The sequence below is a fragment of the Phytophthora infestans genome, genomic scaffold, assembly GCF_000142945.1.
Source record: "Phytophthora infestans T30-4 supercont1.1 genomic scaffold, whole genome shotgun sequence".
Classification (NCBI taxonomy): domain Eukaryota; phylum Oomycota; class Peronosporomycetes; order Peronosporales; family Peronosporaceae; genus Phytophthora; species Phytophthora infestans.
The window spans coordinates 5,053,227-5,080,408 of record NW_003303758.1 but is presented as its reverse complement, the minus strand read 5'-3'; the positions used below and the strand labels follow the sequence as shown (position 1 = coordinate 5,080,408).

Here is a 27,182-nt window from a genome sequence, read left to right as displayed (position 1 = left end):
CATAGTCTAGAGTCTCTATATCTACCAGGCTTCTTTAAAAAAAATCTAGTGTAAAATCCAAATAGAAGGACCACAACATCAGAGAAATCGACAAACTCAAAAAATCAATTATATTCGCGGCTAAAATCGAGAACATTTTTCCCACCAGCTAATTCGAAATGTGCTACAAACGCTTGCTAGGGTCCAGCTTAGACAGCCTAGTTGTAGTTAAAGATCGCGTCATATGTGTTAGTGCCGTTGACGTAGAAGTAAACGGTCTGTCCATCTTGATGCTCGCCATCTTTGTGGTGGCGATAATGGTGGTGACCTCCTTCTTTGTGGTTGTGACCTTCCTTTTTTGTGTCGTGACGTGGTGAGTGGTGGCGACGCTGCTGGTCCGTCGTGCCACTCACAGTCTCCGTCTCTAAGCCAAACTTGTCGATCCCAGAACTGAATCTCGTGGTCGAGGTTCGAGTTGTCCCGTACCACCGCTGAAGATCGGGCGCATGTACAGCGTGTCGGTAGTGACGGTCTTTTCATCGACGATAGTGGTGCGGACACACGTTCCTTGCTGCCAAAGCGAAAGACTCATCTTACCCCATTGGTGCTTGTCACCCGGAGCGATGCTAACGTATCCGTCCGTGATGAGGTGGTCGTTGATGCCTTGCGCGACTGCAATGCCGAATCCCGAGACGGAGCCGGCGATCGAGACTGCTGAGGTGACACTGGCAGCAGCAGTAGCACCTGCAGCTAAGGCACTCGTTGATACCCCAAATACTGATACGACTCCATTCGCAGCGAGAGCGGAGGCCACAGGAGCAGCAGCGCCAGCCGTGCCGATGACTGTAGCTAGAGTTCCAACGACAGAGATGGCGATACCAGCAATCTTCAGAGCAGCCTCATCAGGTCCGATCTTGCAGGTCCACGGGTCGTCGGTGTTGTTGACGATGGAAAGGTAAGAGCCCATTTTGCAGAGTCAGAGCCTCTGACTCAGAGGTGAAGGTGTTTGCTCAGCAGAAGGAGAAACGATGAATGAGAGTTGTTGGAGAGCAATGGATCGCTGACGATGAATCACGTCAACCTGCTTGTATCGAACACCGTGGTAAGCGAAGAAAGTATCCTGATTTAGCTGGACTTCTGAGGCAATAAAGAGGTGGCGATCGTGAAATGGCGGTCTACCGACGGTAGAAAAGAGTCACTCTACTCTCATTCATTACGGTAGACTAGTCATTTACTGTGCGTAAACGAAGTGTATCATCGTTCGACTTTTGCCTTGCAACTGCGCAGTGCTCTCGCGCCATCGATTACTTCAAGGCTACCCTACATGTATTATTGGCAAATTGCCAATGGCAATACATGTAATAATTTATTGCACGGACCTATCTCACGTAGACAACGCCAGGATTGGCTGCTTCAAAGAGGGGGGGTCACTTTGAATGAATGCAGTACATGTTCAGCGATCGGTGTCAGCTGGGCGTCAACTGGCATATCGGTACGCAGGGCACTGCAGCGAACCACAATTGATGCATATCAAAGTCCATTGTGAAGGTGGGCATGAAGATCATTGATAACCTTTGTTTGGATCGGAAAGCGCTAATCTGCGGTTCATCAGTGAGACGTGACACAGATCCCATTCCAGCGTACACGTGCAAATACATGTACATGTACAATAGGTTCAAGCACTTTCACCTGATTCCTGTCAACAGATACTCTCACTGAGAGTTGCGCCATCGATGGATTTTCCAATTGATAATTGAGTGTTTTGAAAGTACTTGATCGAATACCCCGTCTCTGGCAGCCATTGTTTCCTTCGTTCTACAATACTGTTCGATAAATCATGTTTACTAAATCTGATTGGCAAAAATCAGTCTGGCCGTACGTTGAAGAGCTGTTAAACCATACGACCAGAGAAAGGCACGACGGACATTTTCAGTCAGGATTTGCCGTTCGCCTACCGAAAATCCAGATTTAGATTGTTGAAGCCAATGGCTACCACAATAGCTACACTAGCCATTGACGCTTTCGTCGAGGTCAGCTGCTCAGTTCTTCTAGCTTCCGTCGAAGCTACGGCGCAGCTCGGATCCACCGCACGCGATCACAAGCCTCACAGGCAAGGCTGACAGCTCGATGCTTTCGGAAGCAGGCTATCTCTGCGGAAACCTCGCAGTACGCATGGTAACAAAATGCAGCAGAGGGCACAGAGAAGCAAGCACTGAACGGGTTGTGCGCAAACTGCAGCTAATTTCGCCCGAGTCCAGGATGGAGACCGCGTTGTATCCTTCGACAATTGGTTATCGTCGTCATGGCGGCCATGAATAAGGCCCGTCATGTCCGCCCCAGAGGCGAGAATACTACGCGAACGTTGATTCTAACTGACCCCCAGAACTATCACACAACCACGGATTTTTTGCCATCGATCGAAAAAGTGGCAAGCCGAAGTAGCAATGCTACCGCTGCTCACAGTGGTCTGAAAATGATTGTCGCTGCATGTACATGCACATCGTAGGTAGTCGTAGGTTGCTGTTCACTACAGACAATTCTTTTTGTAGTGATACCGTCGGGAAGCCATCTTGTATCTCTATTCGGAGGAATCAAATCCAAAGCTGTACAACGACGGTGAAATCCGCCATACCCTGCATCACGGCTGCAAAGCTGTACAGCGTGAGCTTGCGTCAAACTCTAATTTGGAGCATGGAGTTCTGAAATTCTACATACCTGCACCCGTCTTTGTGAGTTGCTGGTCCTGTGGACTACCATTGTTGTGAACATGAAAGAGGAGGACACCATCACGGTGAGCTTGTCGTGGTGGCGTCGTGTTTGCATAAAGCCCATCGTAAACGCCAGAGCACGGATTTGGGGCCGGAAGAATTGGTCTCGCTGACCATAAGCCCAAATTAAAATTACCTCTTACCTCCGGATTGATAGCATCGAGTGGTCCTTAAATAATTGAGAATGCTCATTTGGTGAGCAAAAACGCTTGTCTAGAGTATTTTTACTTCCTCTGTCCACAAATATAGTGCCACGTAAAATTTAAATTCAAACATAAGACCAAAAAAAAAAATCCGCGCTACTTTTTCGCGTCTTTTTACAAGTACATGTACCGGCTAAAAACTGAGAAACAACTGCAGAAACTTTTTTTATCTCTTCCTCCATTTGAACAGTTTAAGAGCGGGTTTTCGTCTCGTCCACAACGCACCATTTAGAGCAGCTACAGATTTTAAGCAAGGCATGTGGCCTGATATTTTGCAGCGTACTTAAGTGCGACCTGGCTTATATTTCCGGACAGAGAAAGTTCCAGATTCACAATTTGGGACTATCATTGAAATATTCGAGTATGGCCTAAAATTCTTTTCAATGTTTCTTTTTAAGAAAAATTTAGCTAAAATGTTTTATGTGCGAAAGCAACGCCTTCAAAAATGCAAAACGTGTACTGGGAGTTCTGTTCAGCTTTTCCTGAAGGATCGATACAAACGAACCGAGTCATCAATCGCTTCTCCTATCAAAGAGAATGATGTCTACGTACAATGGGGGGATGTCTTTGGTTCCTCTGCAGTTCCAACCCAGCATTGCCGGATAGCATCATGTCAGCCACGCCACCAAGGTCACCACGTCTGCACAACCGAGCTCACAGCTCCCCGAACCAGCTACGTAGCCGGACACCGACGCCACTGAACACCATCTTGACCCCACAACAGTCGCTAGGTGCAAGAGCGTCACTATCACAAGCAACTGTTGAGGACTCTGTCCCGAAACAACCACGGCGATCTGCATTGCCAGTAGCTCCGACAGCTACTCGGGGTGGTACGCGCCCTGTGGTGACAGAAGTGCCTCTAGGATCCAAACGAGTGGCTACAGCTGCGTCTACAGGTGCTCTACAGCAGATGTAGGAGCGATCGCCCCTCCAGAGGTGGTGCTTTCCACCACTCAAGGCGCTGTAAATCTTCCAACAGCAGATTCTGCTTCACCAGCCATCGTAGCAGCGACGGTACTGGAAGATGCATCTTACACTGGAAAAGAAAAAGTACAAGTAGGTCATGCTCACTTCTATCGCGGCCAATTGTCAAGCAACCATTGCTCAGCGTGACAGCTCGGCTGAGGTCCTCAATGACGTTGTCATTAAGAAGCTCATTCCATGGAATAATGCAGAAGGTCTTGTCTCTATTAAGCAGTCGAGTTATGTGCTAAACCTGCTTAGAACTGACGGGAAATGGTCCGTCGAGACCCATGCTGCTAATGAATGGGATCGAGTCATGCAATTCCGCGCCAAAAAAGTAGTTAAATTAGCTAAAACGAACAGATGTGGAGACAGTGGCTTTATAAGATGCGAGGATATACTGCAGCGCTTGTGATCTACAAATTCGGGCTGCCGATTGTAAACGATCAAGATTGTGACGAGTTTGTTGCAGCCTGCATCCAGCCTGCCGAGACGGGCCGGGCAGCCGCAGCCGCGGAGACCTCGCTGCGAGAAGTTGTGCAAAACCTACAAGAGACATAGGGGGCTACATTTCAAGCATCCGGTGTTGTGTGGCGTATGTGGGCGAATGATCTCACACGGAGCCTGAATCGATCTACGTGGGATACTGTGGTTCTACAGCCGCCACCGGAGTACATTGCAAAGTTACTACGGCATGTTGATTTCTAAGTGGAGGCGCATATAGCAGAGGTTACTCAATCTGCAAACACAGCACTGGAAGTTGTGTTAGGGTCACTTGTGACTACAAAGCGTTGCGTAGGACATGGGAAGCGCACGGACGGCAGCTCCAGAAAACTGAGCGTCGACTGGAAGTACGCAAGAGCATCATCGAGGGATTTCTGCGCGATATAGTGCCACCGTCGCGGCGTGACGTGATCGACCCGTTGCTTAGTATCGAGAGCGTTGAGGACACGGAGCACGCCTAGTAAAAGCTAGTCTTTAGTTTTATGTTTTAGGCTAGGCTTATGATTTAAACTCGCTAAAATCTAGTTCATCTTGGTTGCGTTCGGCAAAGTCGACTTGAACACTACTCTCACTTGATAGCGGACCCATTGGATCAAAGTAGCCTTGAAGCTCCCAGCCGCAGTTCTCGAAGCCATTGCGCATCTTAAACCCTCCGAAGTGCTCGAATGGCTTTGCGACAAATGATGTTAGATCTCTCTCGCTAGATTCTGAGTAGTTCCCGTGAAATAATCGTTTTATACAGCCAAAGAAGAACTCGATCGGGTTGAAAAAACGGGCAGTATGCTGGTAAATAGATCGAGACGACGCCAACGCTTCGTAGGTAGTGGGTAATTTCCGGATGGCGATGGATTATAGCCCCATCCATGATCCAGACGGAATTAGGTCCTGAGTATTGGCGTATTGGACCTCTGTCAGCGTGTACTAAATCTTGACAGCACAGGACGAACTCTAACCGATCAAACGTCCCCTCTGTTTTTAAATAGTCGATCACGCCACCAACGATGAAGTGTGAAATGGCACTTTCTCTGTGCGGAAAAATACGGCCAGGTCGCACTTAAGTACGCTGCAAAATATCAGGCCACAATGTGGCCTGATATACAGATTTTAAGCAAGGCATGTCATGCCTTGCTTAAAATCTGTAGCTGCTCTAAATGGTGCGTTGTGGACGAGACGAAAAACCGTTTTTAAACTGTTCAAATGGAGGAAGAGATAAAAAAAAATTTGCAGTTGTTTCTCAGTTTTGACCGGTACGAGTACATGTACTTGATAATAATTGAGCCCACGATACGAAAAAGTAGCGCGGATTTATTTTTTGGTCTTATGTTTGAATTTTTAATTTTACGTGGCACTATATTTCCGGACAGAGGGCAAGTATCGAGATTTGCGATTTCCACACAAATTCACCACGAATTGTAACCGTTTTTTCTCGGACAGCGTACCCGCGCTTACGAACCATGCCTCGATTATTGAGCGATACCTCATCGAGGAACACAAGGATCTGGTGGCTCCAATCAGTCTGATGAAGCTCTCTCACGAAACGAAAAACGTCTTGCTCTTTGACGTGAATTGCGCGACGCTCTAATAGTTTCCAAGTAAGTTCGAACGAGTGAATAATTTGCCAGACAGAAGTTTTGGAAATTGCAGAGCCGTGTGCGCTTCTAAACACGGCCTGTGCTTCATCGAGAAATGAAAGCGGGTGCTGTTGGTAGAAGTTAAACAACCGCATGCGTGTATTTTCCCTATCGGGTAGTGCTGGTGCGCTCAAACATACCGGTATCGCAGTATTTTTGCAGCAGCCAGTTGCTATTTGTGTGCGCTGATTTGTTTAATACATGAGCTAGGTGGCTTCTGGAGTACCCAAGCCGATGTGGGCACACAAGCAGTGATACACAGTGTTAGCGTGCGTGTGCTGGCGCGTAACCGCTTTCTCCATGTCCAGCGCGCTGCGCACTCCGCACTCCAACGCAAGTCTGAGTCTTAGTAGATCTGACAATCTAATTGAAAATTGCTTAATTGCAGTCAAGGATAGATTTACATCGCGATTTTGACGCCACTTTTGCAGATTTGGTCAGAATTGACAATATATCAGCCGCCTCTATTTCATTACTCGATTACTATTTGGTGATGACAAATATGTAGCAACGTGAGTTTTGCCTCTTTTGATAGGTGACACTGAAGGATAGCACATCTAAAGGAGACAGTGTGTACTAACCCCTTGAGCCCGAAGGATTTCCAGCGCCCTCATTTAGCGAAACCCTTCTACTGCTAGCTTATATCGCAGGGGAAGGGTTACCATACTGCAGCTACTATATTTTAGTATCCTGTATTTAGAAAGCCTCACAAATTCTCAACCCCTAAGATGGTGAAAAAAGGATAGACTGTACAACACAAGATCGATCACCTCAGATATACAAGGTACTGTGGTAAAACGTATTTAGACGTTCAAAACCATGCGAAGTCAGTGCGAAAGCTGGCGCAGCTGAAGACAGATAATATCATAAAAAAAAAGACTTCAACAGCCGCTGCCGAACCGAACAGAATGCATTATACCCAAACTAAGGTATGTAGACTTAATTTAGTTGTGCTCAAACAGTCGTTTCTACCCGTTGACGCTTTCCGGCTCGTCATCTGCAGTCGTGTCATCACTTGCCGATCTCGCTTCAGTAGTGGAAGCGGCCCCAAGTGTGCGCGCCCGTATTGTCTTCTTCGCTATCGACGGAGGCAGGTTGGTTCCATTCCACCACTTTGTATGGCATATATCGGAGCATAAATTCTCCTTACCATCGACTCTGTGCTTGATCTTGTTGCAGAGATACACACGCGACGCTATAGCCGTCTTTGAGGACGTGGGGAGTCTGCAGGACTTACAATAGTAGGACGTCTCACCGCGTTAAGCTCCATTTGCTCTCTTCATCTTAGAACACACCTTACAGGTACGTTGACGACGCTTCCGCCCTTGGCCATTGTTGCCATCCTTCCACTCATCAACCTGAAGGAGCTCGTGTAGAAGCTGTGCAGGATGTCCCTGTTTTCTCGGCTTGGTTGGCGTCTGCTATGTGCAGCGGATTCCATCCCAATCTCTTCATGCAGCTGCACTAACTCCAAGTGTAGTTGTCCGAGAAACTTGATGTGAGGTACTTATCTATTTCCTTCTGCTATTTAAACGATGATTGTATACTATCAAGGCGTTCACGATTGCCAGATCGATGAACCCAAGAAAAAGACCCTGGTAGTACTTATTTTATTTCAGAGAAAATCTATGTCGCATGGAACATACAGGTTAAAAAATGGATATCCGGTAAATACAAGCATAGCAGCTTGCCTTTGAAGACGAATTTGATCATGGACATCAACTCCGCCCATGAACGTCTGGTAATCCTTCAGGATTCTTGGGCACGCTACTTCGGCTTGCTCACCCGACTTCTCTCTCCTTACCACGCGGTCCTGTTGTATGCTACCTCCAGCACTTAGCATATGCACGGGACGGTTGTCCCACCAACAGACAGCTTTCATGCATGGCACGACCGTCGATTCAGTCACAGTGTATAAACCCCGGGGCACAGTCGCCGGTCGCTTCTTTTTCTTCTCCACAATCGCCTTGCAGAAGCCCTTAGGGGTCGTCATGATGGTCCCGATGCTGTAGAAGCCTAGAGCCAGAAGCTGCATCACAAGTGAGGGGGACGTATAAAAGAGATCGGTCACGATTAAACGCTATTCGTCCGACCCATCGCTTCCAAATACCTCGATTAGATTGCGAATAGCCGCAGCCGGTCCGTATTTCGTGTCCGTCGAAGCAACAATTACTCCAGTCTGTTTTTTACCGCAATACACTTCAAACCTGTAGGATACAAGACACCGCGGTTAGTTGCCTGTAGATACAGGATAAGATAACTTAGAACAAAAAAAATACGGGCGTGCCTGCCGGCATGCCCAATACTCACCGAATACAGTACGCCGTCGAAGAGCAGAACAGCATAAATAGCTTGATGCCCCACTTGTGAGGTCTGTCCTTCGTGTAGACTCTCATGCGGCTGAATGACAACCTCAACGGAAGCATCGTCTCATCGAATGCCATAACTAGCGGATGATTGTAACCAAGGTTGAAGCGTTTTTAAATAGAATCGATCACAGGCCGAAGTTTCCATGCGCGGTCACTCGTAGCGCGAGGGTCAGAGTTGCTACTAAAATGTAGGTTTCTGGAGATGAGCATAAATCGATCTCTTGTCATGTAAATCCCGAAGCCACCACGTGGAATAGCTCCTTCATCAGTAGACTTCCAGCGATGTCGCAGCTTCTCCTTGTTCGGCGATATCGTTCTGGTAACCAATAGACCGATAAAAGCGCACAGCTCTCGAGCTGTAATATCTGATGTATTCAGAAGTCTAGCCTTGATTTCATCTCGACTACTTTTGGTATAGTCAGACTGCTTCCTTTCACGCGCCTCTTTCTTCTTGTATTGTTCCTCAACTCTTTTATTCAATTTCTCCATGAAGTATTCGTTTGACGCAGCAGCAATATCCTCCCAGCTGCGGCTGATCGATATAAAAGAAGATGTCCTTCGCCGTAGAAGCAGCTTCAAGCGCTCGAGTCGTTGGGCCATAGCTTCCAACATAAAGCCCCGGGAATTCATTTGCCATAGCGCCACTATCTCGAGCTTCATATGGTTCACCCAAGTATGGGTACGGACTATATGACACAGGTTCCGTCCAGACATCTCGTCGAATAAGACATCGTCAGCTTCCTCGTCGCTATCACTTTCTCCAAGAAGAATGTCTTCGTACGCATTGGCTTCTGCCTCCGAACTTTCACCATCAGACGCGCCGTCGTCGTTCTCAGCGTCAGACACCAATGCGGTAAACGCATCTTAATTCTCTCCAGTTTGTAGAATGTTCACATCTAAAATATATATAGATACAAGATACAAGTTACAATTAATATCATGTTTCATTATCCTGTACATACAAAGTGGCCAACCTGATTATATAGCAGCTATTCCCGAAGACCAGCCTGGGGCAGCTTCAGCTCTTGTATGCAGCTCTTCACGATCACTCTCCTTCGCTTCTGTATTAAGTGCGTAGGCTTTCGCATCTCCTCTCTCCGCTTCACCAGCAAAAGCATCTCTCAAGCTGCGGCGCGGTGGTGGAGAGTATTCCGAGCCCGAGGTGTCAGCAAGGGGTCTTACCGATGGTTGATTTACGTGAGGACTCTCATAACGCAGTGTAGGCGGTACTGACCCGCCTTCATTTGCTGCGCTATCCCTGCCTACTCGCAAATACAAAAATTGGCTAGATACAGGCTACTAAAGTCGACCATCTTGTAAGATACAGGACATACTAAATGAGGGAGAGTCTGCAACGTTCCGCGGTGGTGTGTCGCCTGCAGGCACGTCTACTTCTTCGCCGGCAGCTGACGATACATTGGAAGAGGCTTGTTGCTCAAAAGAAGCTTCAGTACCAGACACCACTGCTAGATACAGTACATCAGCAAAATATAAGCTACACCGGTGACGCAAAGTGTATAATACAGGATATAAGCGCAATTACCGTTACAGCCGCTGCTTTGGGCCGTGTCTTTGATCGGTGGGGTCTGAGACGCCTTCGTTGCTGCCTCTGTGATATATTGACAAGTGGTAGGTTTGCCTCAAAATCGTTCGGTCAATAGTATGAGCTCACCCAAGTCCAAGCGATCCAAATAACGCATAAATTCTTCCTCCGACGAAATAGTCACTTCCTCGCATGTCTTTCTTCGTCTTTCCTGGCTTGAGATAAGTAAAGTCGCTTGAAAGACCTGTTGGCGGTCTCGATCTCCATCCTTCTTTTGTCAGCTCTGCCCAACGCTGCCTGAAACCCGACCACGCGGCGCTTTCTAGAATGAGCGAAATGAGTGGCGGTCAGATTCCAACCGTAACACTTTATTATGGTTCTTTAAGCCCAAACCCTATTTGAAATAAAGTTTGTAAGTAAACATACAAATTTACGTTTATTTTTCTTATCCTGTGCTATACAGGGTAAGCATTTTTTTGGGCTCAAGCCTTGAGTCAAGGGACTAATAGTCCTTGACCAGCAAAGACTTTGGTGGGCAACGAGAGCATAATCGGATGGTAAGGTGATCATAAATCGTGCTAAAATGGATTCTAATGCAAGGCAAGTAAAACGCAAAATGCTATTGTCCATCTAGAACGCAGTATCGCCCACTAGACTCTTGCTGTGACAACAAGAGTACGACATCGAATTCACGGTATTTTAAGCGGGTTGCAAGAATCCCCCATGCTACACATATTCTACTGCTTACAATTTCACTTGAGGCTTCAATTTAAGCCCGTATTTAGCAGATTTTGTGTTGAAGCTTCATCTGTTTTTTTTAATAATGAGATGAATGTTGTTAAATGCTTCTGCCAATTCCATCATCCTTCGCAAAGATCTAAAAACCCTTTTATTAAAAAGCTTTCGGCCTTGACTTGAGCGAAACGAGTGCTGTGCATGTATTAATAGTAGGGATAATAATACGCCGACAAAGACCAGCCACATTAACTGTGATTGTGTGCTTCTCAGTATCTGGCTGTCTTCTGAATGAATAAAAGCACGTCGATTCGTTACCTAAATCATCACATCGGTCGAATCACTGAAAATACATGTACTTCACAAGCTGTATCGATTCCCGCTGATTCTACAGTTTTGAACTCTCCTCACGTTGCAATATAAAAAATCTAAAGACGTGACAACTCACTCGCTAATGATGTGACATAAGGCGCATTTACAAGTACTGTGTGCGCCGTGTACCGGTACATACGGTATGTACCGGTACACGTTTTTAACGATATAAAGCGTTGAAGTGGGTTGCACATCGTCTTCTTTGATTCCTACTTTGCGGTAATACCGCCGTTTACTACCGAGGGTCTCGACTGATGAATCTTGCAAAAAGAGGCGGATACCTGCACTTGCTCAACGATGAGACTTTGGCGCATCATACAGTGCTACTGAAGCTGTGAGCGATTCATTAACTCACCCGAATCAATTGTGGGGCTGGCAGTCAACACTCCAACGCTCTAAAATAAAATTATCTACGCAAATGGCGCTTTGTTATTTACATTCGAATTGCAACATTTGCACAACAACACCAAGCTTCAATCTCCTCTGCGACATCGTCTACGACTCAGCTACTTTGACCTTCAAGAGTTTCCCCCCTCCTTCACTAAAAGTCACGTGGTTAAGCCCACACATCCACCATAGATTCCATGCATGAAGACGTCCACCAATTTATCATTCGCGTTGGTATACCCCGAATCTGGTCAGCCATGTCAGTCAACGCATCCTCCCACAGAAACAGTTATGCGAGTTAATCAGAGATTAAATGGCCCTATTAAATCGACTAACACCTTACCACGCTCTTGTTAATCTGAGCTGTTCATTTTCAATTTCGCCTTCTATCACTCAAGCTCCAATCTCCGCTCCCCAACAGCCACAAGCTATGGCCATCCAGACGCCAGCTCCAGTGCGTGACTCGGTGGTTCTCACCCCTACCGCCAACGACGACCCGGCGTTTAAATACGACCTGAAAGAAGACGACCCGGAAGACGAGCAAGAGGAGGAGACGTACAAGAAGAAAACTCTACAACAGAAAATCCTGTGGGGTATTTTCTACGCTATCGCATCACTCGCTTCGCTCTACTTCTTCATGGTCGCTGTCAAACTCATCGGCGACGGGTTCACCTTGGCGTTGGGCAGCGACGCCAAAGGAGCCTTCGACTTTGCCAATACCCCTGTTGCCGGACTCATGATCGGCACTATCTCCACTGCTCTACTGCATAGTTCGGGCACGGTGACGTCTATCACTGTCGCTCTAGTCGGTGCCGGAGGAATGACCGTGCGTCAAGGTGTGTACGTCGTCATGGGCGCCAATATCGGCACCTGTGTCACATGCATCATGGTAGCTTTCGGTCAAGTTGGAGACCCCGTCCGCTTCCAACGAGCCATGGCAGCAGCCACCGTACACGACATGTACAACATTTGGTCGGTCATCGTCTTGTTCCCGATCGAAGTGCTCTTCCATCCTCTAGAGAAAATGTCAATCGAGATGTCGAATGCCAAAACGGACAGTGGGGCATTCAAAAGCCCCGTGGACGCCATCGTGAACCCTTTAACGCAAGAAATCTTGGTAGTCGACAAGAACTCTATCTACGACGTCGCTACTGGGGACTTTGAGTGCATGTCGAACACGACGTTCGTCAAGGGCGGCGCTTTCGAAGACTCGAGTATGGGAGACGGCAGTATCGGCGCTATTGTCATCGTGGTGGGGTTCTGTATTCTGGTGTGTGCATTGGTGACGCTAGTCAAGATGCTGGCTAAGGTCTTCTTGGGACCCACCAAGACACTCATCTCCAAGCTTCTTAACTACAACGGATACGTCAACATCTTTGTAGGAACATTGATTACGTTTGCTGTCCATTCGTCTACAGTCGTGACCTCCACATTGACCCCCATGGCTGGTTTGGGTGTGATTACGTTAGAACAAGTCTACCCTTTGGTGATCGGAGCCAACTTGGGAACGACCGGAACGGCGCTACTGGCGTCTTTGGTGACGGGTAAAGCGGACTCGGTGGCGATCGCTCTGGTTCACTTCTGGTTCAACGTGTTCGGCATCTTCTTGTTCTACCCGATCCCGATCACCCGCAAACCGATTCTGGGCTGGGCACGTTCACTGGCGTTTTTCAGTGCCTCGTGGGCTTGGACTGCGGCTTTGTTCCTCATCTTTTTGTTCCTGGTGATCCCTGGAATTCTGCTGGGATTGGTCTACATGTGCACAGCTGACAACAAGGTAGCGGTGGTGTTCGGGTGGATCATCGCTTGTATTGCGTTGCTGTTCTTCTGCGGCTTGCTCTTCTGGTACAAGAAGAAAGGAGGCAAGGAAATCTGGTACGACTTTTTGGAACGCAAGCACATTGCACGTGAACAACGCAAGGCTGCTGAAGCTCAAGAGAAAAAGTCGTTCGTCGGGGAAGACGCTGCGTGAAAGATTGATCTGAAGCCTGGCTTCTTACATTGATGTCTATAAAACCTGATCGTTCCAAGGAGCGTTTTTCTAATCAACGCGATTTCGAGTATCTTTTATCTGCTTTTCCACTTTTTTTGATGCCAGATTATTATCATGGAGGAGCACAAGACGCCTCGGAACAGCGTCTTGTTATCTACCGTGCGCTCCCTCCCACTCCTCGTACCGATAGCCGTCTCTAAAGGTTATAGTCCGGTACGACTTGCCTTCACCTCACTTCTACGTGTGCTGCAGAACTCGTTTCTGTTCATCGCTATCGGATGGCTCTTTGGGTACTGCTTCACGTTGGGGAATATTTTCTCAAAACTCCCTCCGAGTCAACAATCAATTCCAGTCTTCAACGCTGCGAATATGGCGTGGTGGTATCTTGTGTTTGCTACGTGTATGGTTATCATCATTTCTGCCAAGCTGCCACGAGAACAATTCGTGTTGAACTCAAAAACGCAAGTGGCTCTCGAAGGCAACACAATATCCGCCACTCGAAAATTGAATTTGATGCAATGCATTCGCAAGTTACTACGACCCACGTTTCTATTTCTAATTCTCAGGCGACTTTGGAGTTCGTTGTCAAATCCGTGAAAGTTGGCGTCCGTCAAAGCCCTTTCTGTACATCGCAGCCTTCTGGGGGTTCTATAGTATGGTCATTGTCGACGTCTACGCTCGACGGATCTTTCAGACGCAGACAGTGCGAGGTTTGACGGCCAGCTCTACCCAAACGATAACGACACATCGACCTACTACATAGACAGCGGCGTTTCTGGGTCCCTTCGTGTCGTCGGGTCTTGTATGTTTACGGTAAGAACATGCCGGTGATTGTCTTTACGATGATTTCTATCGTGTACGTGCTCGTGGTAAGTCGATACATTAATTCGGCAGGACAGTGGGGACTCCTAGCGCTGTCCAGCGCCAGTATCGTGTTGAAATTGTCGCTGCAGGAAGTGGCCAAGTACATGATGATTGTGGTGCGTCGACCAGTGTCCAGACGAGTGATGGTGGCTCTCGTTTCCACGCCGACGATTCTCGTAGACACTCAAGTTCGCATCTTGCTACTGCGACAATCTAACTTGAATATTTCAATCGCTGGCACCGTTTTCATCGCATTCTTCGAAATTGTCGTACGAGCCACGAAATCGACGATAGTGCAGCGGCAAACTCGAGAGCCCTCTCTGACAAGGAAATCTCAACGTCGATCCCTTGTGGGTCAACACAAGCTAACGCATGTAAACGCTAGTGCATGTACAAGCCAGCCGAAATGCCGATATTGGAGAACGTCAACATGGCCAGGAAGAAGATCAGGAACGGGTCGTTCTGGTCGAAGCTCTTAAACTCGACTCCACGTGTGGCTTCCAGTACGCAAGCGAGGAAATCAACGACGACCTCCACAGTCATCTGAAGATACCCCAGATTCACCAGTTGTGCGTCTCGAGAGGAGGCTTCGGCTTCGGTAGCGTTACAGGCGTGTTCACACAGCGAGAGACTGAACTCGTACTGCGGGTGATGTCGAAAGAAAAAGAGCATGACGAACGAACAGCCGATGGCTATGTACTCGGCGTACATGTCGGCATAGATCTCTCCTGCATGCAGCACTCGGATCTTGCGTCGTCGCTCCGTGGCGTCTCTGCGTTCCTTATATTCCGTCGCTGTCTCGCCAGTTGACGTCCGTACTTCTCGCTTGGATGACATTGTCTTGAACACAGGCGCTAACCGTCTAGAGCCACGGAGCCCACCCGGGAAAGAGTTTACAGAGGTTGTGTGGGTCTTGAGCCACACTCATCAGCTGTTTCACTTGTCCTTCGATGCTCAACGCACTGCCGTTAGGGTCTTCGTATCCCTCGAGTTTTTGCTTGACTCGAATCAACGCTCGAGCTGCAGCATCAGTACCACCAGGCTCCGCGTGCATGTCCTCCTCCAGTTGTCCGTCACTTGTACTGATAGTTCCATTGGAGCTACTATTCCGACTCGAGCTCCGCGAGTGCATAGCCTTTGATCCTTGTTCTCCTCCTTGAATCCGCAGAGCTTTCAACGGCGACAACGTCCATCGATACAGCGGATCGTGCACAAAAACCTCGAGGATCGTGACAACAGAGGCACTCTTCTTGCGCAACAATTGCAGCGTGACTTCACAGCATCGAGAGAACACGCCGTCCACTCCAGATACGCCCATACCGTCCACCATATCGCGTGTGAGTCGGAAAGGCACCGTCTCAGGAGTATACAGAGCCATCCCCTGGTCAAACACGACACCAAAGTCGATGTGTACGAGCTCTCCAGTCTCTTCATGGATCAGAATATTCTGCGAGTGACGGTCACCAATACCCAGAATATAACCCACAATGGACGTCACTGCGGCACTCTGCACATACGCCAATCGACGACGATACCACACGGCAGCATCAGGGAAATTCTCCAAGAAGAAATGGTGAAACACTGGCGTGAAATTCTTCTGGATCTCCATATACGCCGCCAGTTTATCGGGTGCATTCTTCAGAAAATGACGACACTCGCTGTGTTTCAATTCGTGAGGATGATACCGTTCATGAGCCGACAATCGTTTGGACGTTCGATTGACTAGATACGACCCCCACGGGATCGTATTCTCCACCCACTCCAGCACACCTGCGATAGGAGATAGCGGCACAACTCGGTAGGTGCGTAGTCGTAGCTTTCGAGTACGCGTGGCTTTCTCCTCGCTCAGAAACTGGTTCATTGTCTCGAACACTTGTTCGATCACCAGGTCTTGTCGCGTATCGTCTTGGCCTTTCACTAGTTGTTTGTAGCGCTTGCCATCCGAACCGTAGCAATAAATGATCTTCGGACGGTGAATACCACTATCTGTGATGGAAAACTGGGGCTCGAACGAGTGCATTCGCGCCACATTCGAGTAGTCCAGGTCAGCTTGAGGGGCGATAGTGGACGTCAGCACTGCCGGCATAGCCACAGACTCGCCACGTCGCGCACGAACGCGAAGACACTGATCGAACGGCGTCCCTCCTGATCTTCCGGAGTTGGTCTCGAATATGTTGACTTTGGACAGAGGAATCTTCTTCTTCTGGCCGTGATGCGCACTCGTGTCAAACAACGCTAACTGAACGTACGCGTTAGCCATGCTGTCGAGTGACTCCAGCAGTTCCCGCTGCTCTGTCGTCCTCAATTCCGTCAAATAAACTTTCGCGCCTTCCGCTAAATTGTCTCCAACATTTGTTCGGAACTGCAGCGCACCTTTGCCTTCCACATCTCCGCTGTTCTTTAATGCAATGAGCTGTACCAGAGTGTGATGAGGATGCTGTACACTCAGCTTCATCACTAGTTTACGGAGAGCTGTTTGGAACGTGCCAGTGTCACTGGAACTGCTGATACGCGAGATAATTTGGGTACGACAGAGGCACGAGCTTGTACGACGGGACCATGTCGATGATGTCCTCGATGAACACGCGATTGATATCCGCTTTGCGCTGGTTATTGAGCCACAGCGACAAGACACGAAAGACCATGTCCAGTTCAGCTTGTGACGATAGCGTCAGCCCTTTGCCGTAGCTACACAGAGCGCCAATGAGGAATTGATCCACGGACGCCTCCACTTTGGCCCGCTCGTTCATATCGTGGACAACTTCTTTGTTCAGCGCGTGAATATGCGCTCGGTTCTCATTCTGCATCTTCTGCTCCATCGTTTGTAGTTCTTGTAGCTCATCGTGTCGAGCTTTGACCACCCTTTTACCGGCTAGCCACTCCCGAGACGTCACTCGAGCACTCACCTGCTGGTACATGGCAGCCATGAACTCTGCCAACGCGAAATGAGCCTTTGCTGCATCTCTTGATCGCTCTGCGATCGCCTCGGCGTCCATATTGCTGATAATGTCCGTCGCTTTGGTGAAGAAATCCTCGAGAATCACTTGCGAGCTCTCCGAGCGTTGACATGCAATCCACTTGCCTGTAATCGTCAGCACCTTCACTTGTAGCAGCAGCAACGACGTCACTTCAGTCGCAGAGAGCGTGGAATCGTGTAGATGTGAAGCCAAGTCGGCGGAGATCTTCTTGCCTGTCCAAATGGCACTACGAGACTCTTGTTGCTTCCACATGAATTTGGCCTTCTGTATCCGCCACTGCATCGTCTCGTAGATACTCAACGAGCCACGTGTCTCAAGCTCTTCGAGCTTCATCAAGGCTCTGTAAGCCACGGCTGTCCGTCCAGCTTTACGACTGAGTGAAGCCAGATTCAGATACACCTTCGTGATCACTTGAGCGGCGTCGACCGGCTTCGAGACTTGAAGGAGGATTTCTTCCAGTGCCAACAAACTTTCCGCCTTGTCAAAGTCGTTCTTGATCTGTCCGCGTCGTTGTCGCCATCGTTCCAGCAACGGCATCGCGGTCAAAGCTTCGACTCGAGAGACGACTAACGCTTCGTCCAGTGACGAATACGGCCGCAAGCCTGTTATGCTTGTAGTCGCGCGGATGCACGAAGCTCGAGTCGCTTTTAACGCTCGAACTGCCTTCGCTAGCTCTTCGATCTCGTGAATCGCCTGAAGATCCACCAGCGCCGAGTACGAATCCTTGGTGCTTTCAAACGAATGCAAACTCAGTTGCACAGACTGCAAAATCTGCTGTTTGGCGTCTGTCGTCACGCGTTGCAAGTGCGTAAAATCCCCGTGAGCTATGGCTCGCAAGCTCTGATAGATCGTATGTTGCTGTGAGAAACTCGTGCTCCACGACGGCAGAACAACTTCCCATTGCAAGCTTTTCCACGCGAGTTTGTACTTGTTCTCAACCGCTTGGGCAGACGCAGAAGCCGGACGCACGCCGTGTTCGTTGAGCTGTAGAGACTGCAGATAACCTGCCAGTAGATGGTTGTACCCAAGCGAATGCAGAGACGTCAGGATACCTTCCACAAGACGAGGCGGGTTACTATTCCCCACCTCGTCGCCGGTCTGCTGGCTTGAGAACTGCAGTGAGACATCGTAAAGTGGAAGAGCTTTGGCGTACTCGCCCTCGCGGTTGTACTTCACCAGCTGAGACTTCATGGTGCGTCCATCGTTGACCCCGTAGATACCGTCATCGTCGCTATCAAAGCTGTAGGCCTCCACCAGAATCTCACGGAGAGTAGTCCCCACTTCGTCGTTATCTAACGAAGACAGCGACGTGATTTTCCCTCCGTTCTTCTCTTCCAGCCACATCTCGGCGTATTGCATCGCTGAGTACGGCATCTTAACTCTCACCGCAGCCTTCGCAACAGCCAGGAGATCCACATCAACCAAACAACCATACGCCAGATCGTTACTCGGTTGTTGCTTCGAGACTTTTGTCTTCCCTGATTTCTGCTGACCTCTGCCATTCGTCTCCACAAACCGAGCTTTGTCTGTCTCTCGGAGGAAATTGATGCCGTGAACAACAAGCTGCACAGCTTCCAGTGGCTGCGGATTGCTTGGTTCTCTCGTTGATGAACCGCTCTTGTCAGTTGAACCAGTTAAGACAAATCTCACACCTTGGTTCGCTATCTTCGATATCCGACACAACGCCTCCTTCCCAGGACTGTCCTCCTTCGTCTCGTCATCTTCGTTCTTGCCATCGTCACGTATCCTCAGAATGCTATCGAGCGCGTATGGGAATAGGAAAACGGCCCAGTCAACACGCACGGCACACAACGCAGAGCAAGCTTTCAACATCGGATCGCAAGACTCTCTGGTCAAGCACGCAGTTAAGGAGCAAACCCATGCTGCGAAGCCCAGCTCCTCTGCAGATGTCCAAAGCTCCAGAAATTGTCGCGACGTGCGCTTCGGCTTTACCTCCCAACCTGCCCCGTAGTGTGGAGCTGCCGAAGACCAGTTGGAAGGCGACGAGCTTACAAACGGCTCCAAGAACGCCTTGAGTTCCCCATCTTTGCTTCGAGCTAACGCTGCCACACCCACGTCGACACTGAGCACGTTCTTCAAGGTCTTCAACGTTTCCTCCAGTACTGTCGGATCGACAGTTCCAGACCTCGCTCCCTCGAAAAACAACGAGCTCAAATACACGAGCACGTTCTCATGCATCACCAAAGAGTACGTCGTCTTCATCTCTCGAAGTGCACCTCGACGGAAGTGTCTTCGATACAAGCGTGACAGATCCCCGTCCTGTTCCGAGGGACTGAGCTCGTACTCGCTGGCGTCCAGTGCTCCAAGTTCGCCCAACGCATCTGCCAGACTCGCCATGCCTTCTCCACGCTCGCAGTGTTCGCTGCCAAAGGTACCCGACAAGCTCAAATACAGCAGAGTATGGGCCAGTTTCCCGTACAACTTCCTCGCAGGTTGACTGGAATCTCGTACCGTGTCGATGCTCGAAGTGACAGCTGACAAACGCACATCCGTCACGAAACTGGCTGCAGTTTGAGTGGAAGCTTTGACGATCGCCTTGTCAGAGATCACATTAAACGGCAGCGGGTTGTAGAACTTGGCTCCACGCACTTGTTCCCTTTGAATGAACATCTGGATCTGCTGTTTCGCTCGGTTCCGTCTGCCTCCACTCAATGGACGTGGCACATTGGTTTTGCCTTCTTTCCCACTCGCCTCGGTCGAAACAATCTTCCTACTGTTGATAATCAACGCGTTCAGCTTGTCCAGACTCGCTGAAATACCATCCGGGACGATGTCAATATCAAGCGCATATTTGCCGAGTCCACTTCCCAAGTCATTGCACACAGCAAAGATAACCCACTCCAACTCTGCTTGGTCGTCTGCGCTCAAACAAAGTCGTGTCTTGTGCTCGGTAGGCGCGTTACACTTGGATAAAATGCCGCTGATCTCCTGTACGACAAAGCCGAGATACTTTCCGAACATGTCTGCGCTCTTCATGCAGCTCTCGCAGCTCTCCCGAACAAGTAGAGACAGCACGTGTCCGATCCTTTGACGACTCCGGACAGCCAAGTGTTTGATTGACTGAAAACAGATCGACAGCAGGAGATGCTGTAGCAAAGGGCTCTCCGCCACAGCTTCACGCGTCTCCACGACAAAGATCTTGAAGCAATCCACTGCACATTCCGCGCTCGGGTCGTACAGTTCAGTGCGTAGTAAAAGCACGTAGAACTCGCTCAGTAGATCGGCCATATTGATCAGCTTCCAGTCAAACTCGGAGTATTTTTCTTTCATGGCTTTCAGCGCATCTTTCCACAATTCACTTTGAGTAATGAGCTTTTCCTCGTTCCCCTGAATGATATCCCACACCGTAAAGCGCGCCATCTTGCTCGCAATATGTCCAAGATGCGACAACGACAGCGTCCCCGCTTGTGCTCTCTCCTCTGCGACGTCAATCATCTGCTGCGCCAGTTTCTTTAGCTCTGGGTCTGGATGCGCCAACAAGATGAACGAGTAGGCGAATAGATCCGTCGTCAACTGCGCGCCAACCTCTGAGATCACATGCTCAGACTGTCTCTCGTTATCAGCCGAGAAGCACGATAGCAGCTCATCTACAAACCCGAACTGGCCGCCCTTAACGTCGGAGCGATCGCTCGAGATGAAGCTGTGCAGCACACCAATAGGAATGATCATGTCCAGTTTCTTCACAAGTTGCGCTCGTTGAGCGTTCACGTCAAGCTCTTCGCCGAGCAGAGTCGACAGCGGGAACTGTAGCAGCAGAGATTTGCCGTCAGGAAGAGGAGCTAGTGGGTCGGTCTTCATCCACTCGGTCCCGTCTTCTTCATCGTTTTGGGGAGCTCTTCGATGACTCGAAGTTATAAAGCGATGCCACAGATGGCAGAAGTGATCGTCCAGCAAGTCTGACACGCTTGCGTATCCGTAGAACAACGCGATCGCTTTTAGCCACTGAGAGACCAGCGACGGGGTTCCGACGCCGTACAGCGACACTGTCGTTGATGCCATCTCCACACAAGCGTTAAGCACTTCAGGAAGCGCAGTCTGGGACGAGCACGCGCTCACGTACAAGCTCAGCAACACAGGTAAGCACTTGTCGATACACAGTCGAGGGTCGAGACTGCCTTGCCGTGCGTGTATCTGCTCTCCATCGACTGCGACTACGTTCTCATTTGTGTTTGCGGGTGCGTCTAGCAGCGACTCCTGCACTTGGACGAAGTGTTTACAGATCTTCTTGCCGCCTTGTGGATACATATAATACACCGTCTGAAGACCGCGCGCCGCGATAGAACGCACACTCGTGTCGCTGTCAGTCAAACCATCCACGCATAAGTCCTCAAAGACACTAAACTTCCGCGAATGGAGACGGAAAAACACCTCCAGACACTGCAATTCCGACCGACGAGCCATCCGTACACTCTTCCTAAGTGTCAGATCGCTCATAGACTTGAGATGCTTCTTCGCGCACTCCACTAAGGCCGCAGGAGGCTGCTCGTCGTGCTGATACTTCCGCGTCTCATGTACCAACCCGGAGAGAAGTAGAACAGACAGCACTTGAGAGAGGAAGATTGCTGCTCTGCAACTGCCTCCACGTGTGGTTGACAGCGTGCCGTTGTCTCGCATGCCTTCGTCAGCTGCATAGTCAATCAGTGTGACGAATGCTTCGAGGCTGTCGGAGCCAGTCACGCCACACAGCAGAACTGCCACGGCCAGCACAAAATCGGGGTCAAACTGAATCGCCTGCACATGCTTCTTCACTGACGAGAGTCCGCTGTCCTTTTTGAGAAGCAAGATCACGCGGAAAGACCACAAGCCAATGGTCTTTTGAAGCACACGACTTGGAGAACGGTCACGCGCAATGTCGTCTTCCTCTCTACAGTGGGGCATACAACAGCGAGGTTAGATGGAACGACAGCACAAGTGTCTTCTTTCGTACCCGTCGTCCATGACATCCCAGTCTCTTTGTGTCGGCTGGCTTGGGTGCTGTGAAGTGGTTTGGCGGTTAGCTGTGGACTCCCAGCGAGACGTGCGAAGCGAGCTGAAGCCAGTACGCGGACGAGACAGCGTCGGCGTCGGAGGGTTACTTGGAGTGTCGCCACCGCCACTGAGAGACGCTAGGGATTCCTCTAACATACTGACGATAGCTCTAATCGATGGACGGAGATCTGGCGGCGTGCGTAACTCGATCGGATCTGCTGATGGATGATGGCACTTCGCTAGAGTTTCTCGCCCTTGGGAGACCAGGATGACTGTGTGCAGCTTTCTTAACGTATGCAGCACGCTCTCCGACATCGACTGGCTTTGCTGTGCTTGCTTGATCACGCTTGGCTTCAAATAACTTGCAACGATCTCAAAGAAATGTTTGAGCATCGGCAACACACGAAGACGATTCTCCTTCCGCATGGAGCTATCCGAGCCACCTTCAGCGTAGAGTGCAGCAAGAACGAGGCCAACCTAAGAATCAACAACATTGATATCGTTAGATCGAGCATACGACAGCATTTAACTCTCCCATCGACCCTTACATCCAGTGAGTTTGAGAGCACCCGCAAGCCTTTAATCGGGTTGCAGCCATTAGACGGCAACTTGCTCGAGATTTCCGACAGCAAGTCCGAAAACGAATCGATGACATTCGTTTGAAGCGCTGTCGCTCGCTCGGTCGAGATTGACTGAGAATAAGCAGTACTACAAACACAGTCACGAGACAGCATGCGGTTTGAATCTTGTGGTAGGATCAGCTTCTTCATCAAACCAGTCGGCACAGCAAGTCGCTTAAACTGGTCTTCAGTTCTCGTCGCACATGATTTAACTCCGTCGTGCCAGCTTGCGTCACCCGATTCAACATTCTCGCCAACAAACGCGTGAGTTGCGGCAGAAAATGCTGAAGGTTTGACACCCGTCGACTGTGGGAAAGCCATGGAGAGATGATCTAGTCCCGTTTCAAGCATACAGAACGCCACGCCAAAGCCATTGAGCTCCTCCCCAGTGACGAAGCTGTCACACTCGTCGACATTTCTCGCAGACAGCTTGCGAATCAATTCAGGCGTGAAAATCGTCTCTCTTGTGTCCATCGACGAGTTCTTGTGTCCAAAGAATGACTGGATGACCCAAGCGTAGACCAAGGAAGACATCTCCGTCTGCCAATCCACTTTGGTGAGCGAATTCGTGGACTTTCCTGCCATCGTTGTGTTCCCACGAAAGACTTGAGCTCGTAGATGATCAAATACTGATCGAAGAAGCCTCGTCTGCACCGACTCATGCTCGCTTCTGAAGATTTCTTCGCCAGCAGATAACAATTCAGGTCCTTGCGATGAAGTTGCGGGCGAGTTAGCTCCCGCTGGTACTTGTACGTGACGCAGCAGGGAGAGCAACGTGCAAACGGAAGCCATCGACGTTCTTGCATAAGGCCTCATCCGATCTCCACGAGACACAGGAGTGTCAGCGCTTGGCTGTCGAAAAGCAGGTAAATTCCACAGTACTGTGCTACTAGCTTCGATGATATTTTCCGAGACAAGCCCGAAAGAAATACAGCAATTGATCAGCGTGAGCACAGCGTCGCCAGCTTGACCTCGCATCAGTCCAATCCCCTCCGTAACGCGGGTGTATGGCAGCTCGGGACGAAGCAAATTGCGCCACACACTCGCCCAATGCTCGTTCAAGTTCCCATCACACCCTTCGCGATGTCTAGCCGAGAGAGCAGCCAGTTGGATTAAGATCTGCAACGTCAGTGCTTGCCACTTGCCCATTTCCTTGACGATCAGCATATCGCTGAGCTTCTGCATGACCATCATTAGATCTCCAATGCGATTACGCACGTAATAGTCGCCGTGACGACTTAGAATTGACAGGAGCAAGAGCAGCCAGGAGCCCGAGTCGTTGATCTGCTTCGCTTCAGTCCGCTGAGTCTGGGACGAGCCTCTCGATAAATACGATACCGTTGATGAGTGTCGTTGAGACGCAGGGGAAGCTGAACTCGCTGTCATCAGCTGCGTATCTGTCCGTGGACTGTCGTAGAACTGCTCGATCACAGTCTCCCACGCTAGAGCAGTAGAGATGGATCTCGGACGCTTGCTCCCTACCACAACTGGGTCAAACAAGTCCTCCTCTTGCGTAAAAGACCCACTCGTCTGCATCTGATCCGATACCAAGCAATCATGGTAGAAGATGATATCTGCTGTGCACGCCAAATGCCTTATCCCTTGGTCGTCGATACCCAGCGCATTGCCCAGGCGCTGTTCTCTGGCTGAATTAAAGTGAGTCATCAACAAATTGATCTCATCAGTCCCCATCGCCACTTGAACCACTTTCTTCATCTCACGCAGGAGTTTAGCAGGAGGCAAATAGCAAAATTCCGGCTCTGGAGCCTCGTTATGGCGGTACAGCTCGAAAAACAGCATTAGAAACTCCGCTGGAGCTCCTCGTAGTCCGTTCTTCCTAGCTTTATTCGACTTGACAATAAATTCCAGTATCGTGACTCCACGCTTTAATAAATAAGGCCCCATAGATCCGAAATACGTCCTCATGAGGTCCGTCAGCGTCTCCAGCAGCGTCGACGCAATTACCAGCAATAAACTATCGGCGTCTCTCTCCATTGACTCGCCTTTACCGGCCTCAAACCAGTTCTCAATCTCCTCCACGAGGCCTGCCAGCACGTCTCCGTTCAAGTCAAACGGACAGTTTCTCACTAAGAATCTGATGACTCTGGCTCGTGTGGCTGCGGTGTCTACATCTCCGATCAAATTTGCGTCGAATTTAGGGCTAATACTGCCCAGAGCGAGCTGCAGCATATTTTTCCAGTCTTTGTAGTCCAGTACGGCACAATAGACGCGATATTGCACTAGAACCTCCACTGTGAGCCACGCTTCCTTGTCCACGAGCGTCTCGAAGCTTCGGTCGAACTCTATGGGCGTCTGACGGTCTATTATTGCAACCGAGAAGGTGAATAACTGGCAGATACAGTCCCTGCCATTAGGGTCCAAGTGCAACATGGGTCCGTCCGCTGCTACATGCGCCGTCTCCAGCTCCGTGCGCAGGTAGTGCCAGTAGCGCAGCTGCGGCATCTTAGGGCGTGCACTTGACTTACGCTTGCGACCGGCGCCTCCAACGTTTAGATACACGCGCATTTCCTCCTTAAGCACATGTAAGAGGCAGTTGAGCAAAAAGCCCCAACTACGCCAGCGATGCACGAGCTGGCGGCTGCGGTCGTCACTCAAGAAGGACTGTAGCTTCTCCACGGCACTCGCCACGCCCTTGGAGTTCTTGACGCGGCGCAATTCGTTGCAAAGCATCGAGAACTTGCGCCATTCGGCGTCGCGCTCCGAGCTAGTCATTGCGGATGGGTTTGTTGAATGCGGAATCAGTTGGAGAGCATTCACTACAGTTGGCGAGCAGTCACGACAGTTGGAGAGATGTCATTTGGTTTAGAAACGTGCCGATCAAGTGTTTCAAATGACAGTCGAGTGACGTTTTACCGTCATTTTTCTAAACCAATTCGAGCTTCCTTCATAAGCAGCATTTGCGTCAGCTGTATTGCTTACTGGTTCCTTCTCCTTCATCTAGCATCAATATCCTATGGTGGTCCCAACAGCAACTACAACTAAAGAGCAAAACCCTGCGAACTAGCTCCGAATCAACAATCCATCGCAGAGTCGACTCTGTTTACTGCAGGCCGAGCAGCACACCGCCGTTGCCACCCTCCTGGTTGGGCAGGTACGTAACGTTGCGCGACTTGGCGAGCGTCTCAGCGATCTCACGGGCGGCATCAATACGCTGCACCTCAATGAAACCAGATCCGCTCTTGGAGACGGCATCGGAAACGAGACGAGCAGCCTCAGACTCACCCTCGGCCTTGATAACAGCAGCCTTACGCTCCTGCTCAGAGCGCATGACGACGAACTTCTGACGCTCAGCGTCCTGCTGAGCCACCTGCTTCTGCTCGACGGCACGCGTGAACTCCGGACCGTACTCCAAGTGGGTGATGGACACATCATCCAGCAGCAGGAAGAAGTTGCGGCAACGGTCGTTCATTTCCTTGGCAATCTGAATTGACACCTGGTCACGACGAGCCAGCAGCTCCACGGCGTCGTACTGGGCCACGATGGACTTGAGCACCTCGTTACCCACGGACGGCAGGATCCGGTCGGCGAAGTCGGGGCCGTACTCGGCGTAGATGTGCGACAGCTTGTCGGCATTTGGTCGGTACAGACAACGCAGCGAGATGTTGACGTTCTGCAGGTCCTTGGTTCCGGTGCGCGAGCTGATGAGACGGTAGTTGGAGCGAACGTCCAAGATCGTAGGGTACTGGAAGAAGGGGATCTTGAAGTGCGTACCCTCGCCCACAGACTTGTCCAGGATACCGTCCTTGCGGTCGAAGATCACAGCGCGGTGGCCGCCGTCCACTATAGCATTAAAAACAGCACACAATCAGTTAGAAATTGGACTACGTGGAATAAGTTTCTCGCTTCGTCAAGCGATCTGTAGCGAAAATAAAGAACAACAGTCAGAGGAAGCCCAGACGTACCGTCGTAGATGCACTCCTGGAGGCAGAAACCGCCAAAGCCGATGGTAGCGCCGATGCCGGCCACGCGGTTGAGGAATCGAGCCGCCATGTTAACGTGTCTGTTCTGTGGCTATGGGGGAACTTGAAATGGTGGGAGGCTCTGAATGGAGCACCGTTATGGAGTGGGCCACACTGACAGAATCGGAATGATTGTGTTGAGCTTCTTAAATAGAATAGGAAAGTCAGTTACACGGGCTTTCCGTTCTTTCCGGTGGTGTGGTCCACACCTCGCTGGCTTCAAAGCCACGCGATTACTGAAGTTGTATTTTACTAGCCGAGCGCCGCCGCTACGCGGCGGTAATTTAGGTTTTACTCTAGATTT

The 27,182-nt window shown here is 49.9% G+C and overlaps 7 protein-coding genes across 7 annotated transcripts; 3 read left to right on the top strand and 4 right to left on the bottom strand.

Moving 5' to 3' along the window:
- Positions 1 to 87: 87 nt before the first annotated feature.
- Positions 88 to 1,094, bottom strand: PITG_00833 (uncharacterized protein; the record flags this gene model as incomplete). Its single annotated transcript, XM_002909339.1, has 2 exons — positions 88 to 403; positions 466 to 1,094. 2 exons carry the CDS (start codon positions 944 to 946, stop codon positions 198 to 200), a joined length of 687 nt encoding a protein of 228 aa, XP_002909385.1.
- Positions 1,095 to 4,300: 3,206 nt separating this feature from the next.
- Positions 4,301 to 4,878, top strand: PITG_00832 (uncharacterized protein; the record flags this gene model as incomplete). Its single annotated transcript, XM_002909338.1, has 3 exons — positions 4,301 to 4,378; positions 4,475 to 4,609; positions 4,753 to 4,878. The coding sequence occupies 3 exons, from the start codon at positions 4,301 to 4,303 to the stop codon at positions 4,876 to 4,878; spliced, it is 339 nt and encodes a 112-aa protein (XP_002909384.1).
- Positions 4,879 to 11,884: 7,006 nt separating this feature from the next.
- PITG_00831 (sodium-dependent phosphate transporter, putative) lies at positions 11,885 to 13,426 on the top strand (the record flags this gene model as incomplete). The annotated part of the gene is made up of 1 exon (XM_002909337.1): positions 11,885 to 13,426. The coding sequence occupies one exon, from the start codon at positions 11,885 to 11,887 to the stop codon at positions 13,424 to 13,426; it is 1,542 nt and encodes a 513-aa protein (XP_002909383.1).
- A 135-nt stretch (positions 13,427 to 13,561) lies between these two features.
- Positions 13,562 to 14,359, top strand: PITG_00830 (uncharacterized protein; the record flags this gene model as incomplete). The annotated part of the gene is made up of 4 exons (XM_002909336.1): positions 13,562 to 13,893; positions 14,048 to 14,150; positions 14,215 to 14,301; positions 14,342 to 14,359. 4 exons carry the CDS (start codon positions 13,562 to 13,564, stop codon positions 14,357 to 14,359), a joined length of 540 nt encoding a protein of 179 aa, XP_002909382.1.
- A 333-nt stretch (positions 14,360 to 14,692) lies between these two features.
- Positions 14,693 to 15,148, bottom strand: PITG_00829 (uncharacterized protein; the record flags this gene model as incomplete). Its single annotated transcript, XM_002909335.1, has 2 exons — positions 14,693 to 14,886; positions 14,944 to 15,148. The coding sequence occupies 2 exons, from the start codon at positions 15,146 to 15,148 to the stop codon at positions 14,693 to 14,695; spliced, it is 399 nt and encodes a 132-aa protein (XP_002909381.1).
- On the bottom strand, positions 15,077 to 25,631 carry PITG_00828 (phosphatidylinositol kinase (PIK-5); the record flags this gene model as incomplete). The annotated part of the gene is made up of 4 exons (XM_002909334.1): positions 15,077 to 16,815; positions 16,841 to 22,174; positions 22,238 to 22,755; positions 22,827 to 25,631. The coding sequence occupies 4 exons, from the start codon at positions 25,629 to 25,631 to the stop codon at positions 15,174 to 15,176; spliced, it is 10,299 nt and encodes a 3,432-aa protein (XP_002909380.1).
- A 167-nt stretch (positions 25,632 to 25,798) lies between these two features.
- PITG_00827 (prohibitin) lies at positions 25,799 to 26,935 on the bottom strand (the record flags this gene model as incomplete). Its single annotated transcript, XM_002909333.1, has 2 exons — positions 25,799 to 26,699; positions 26,822 to 26,935. 2 exons carry the CDS (start codon positions 26,907 to 26,909, stop codon positions 25,960 to 25,962), a joined length of 828 nt encoding a protein of 275 aa, XP_002909379.1.
- Positions 26,936 to 27,182: the final 247 nt, after the last annotated feature.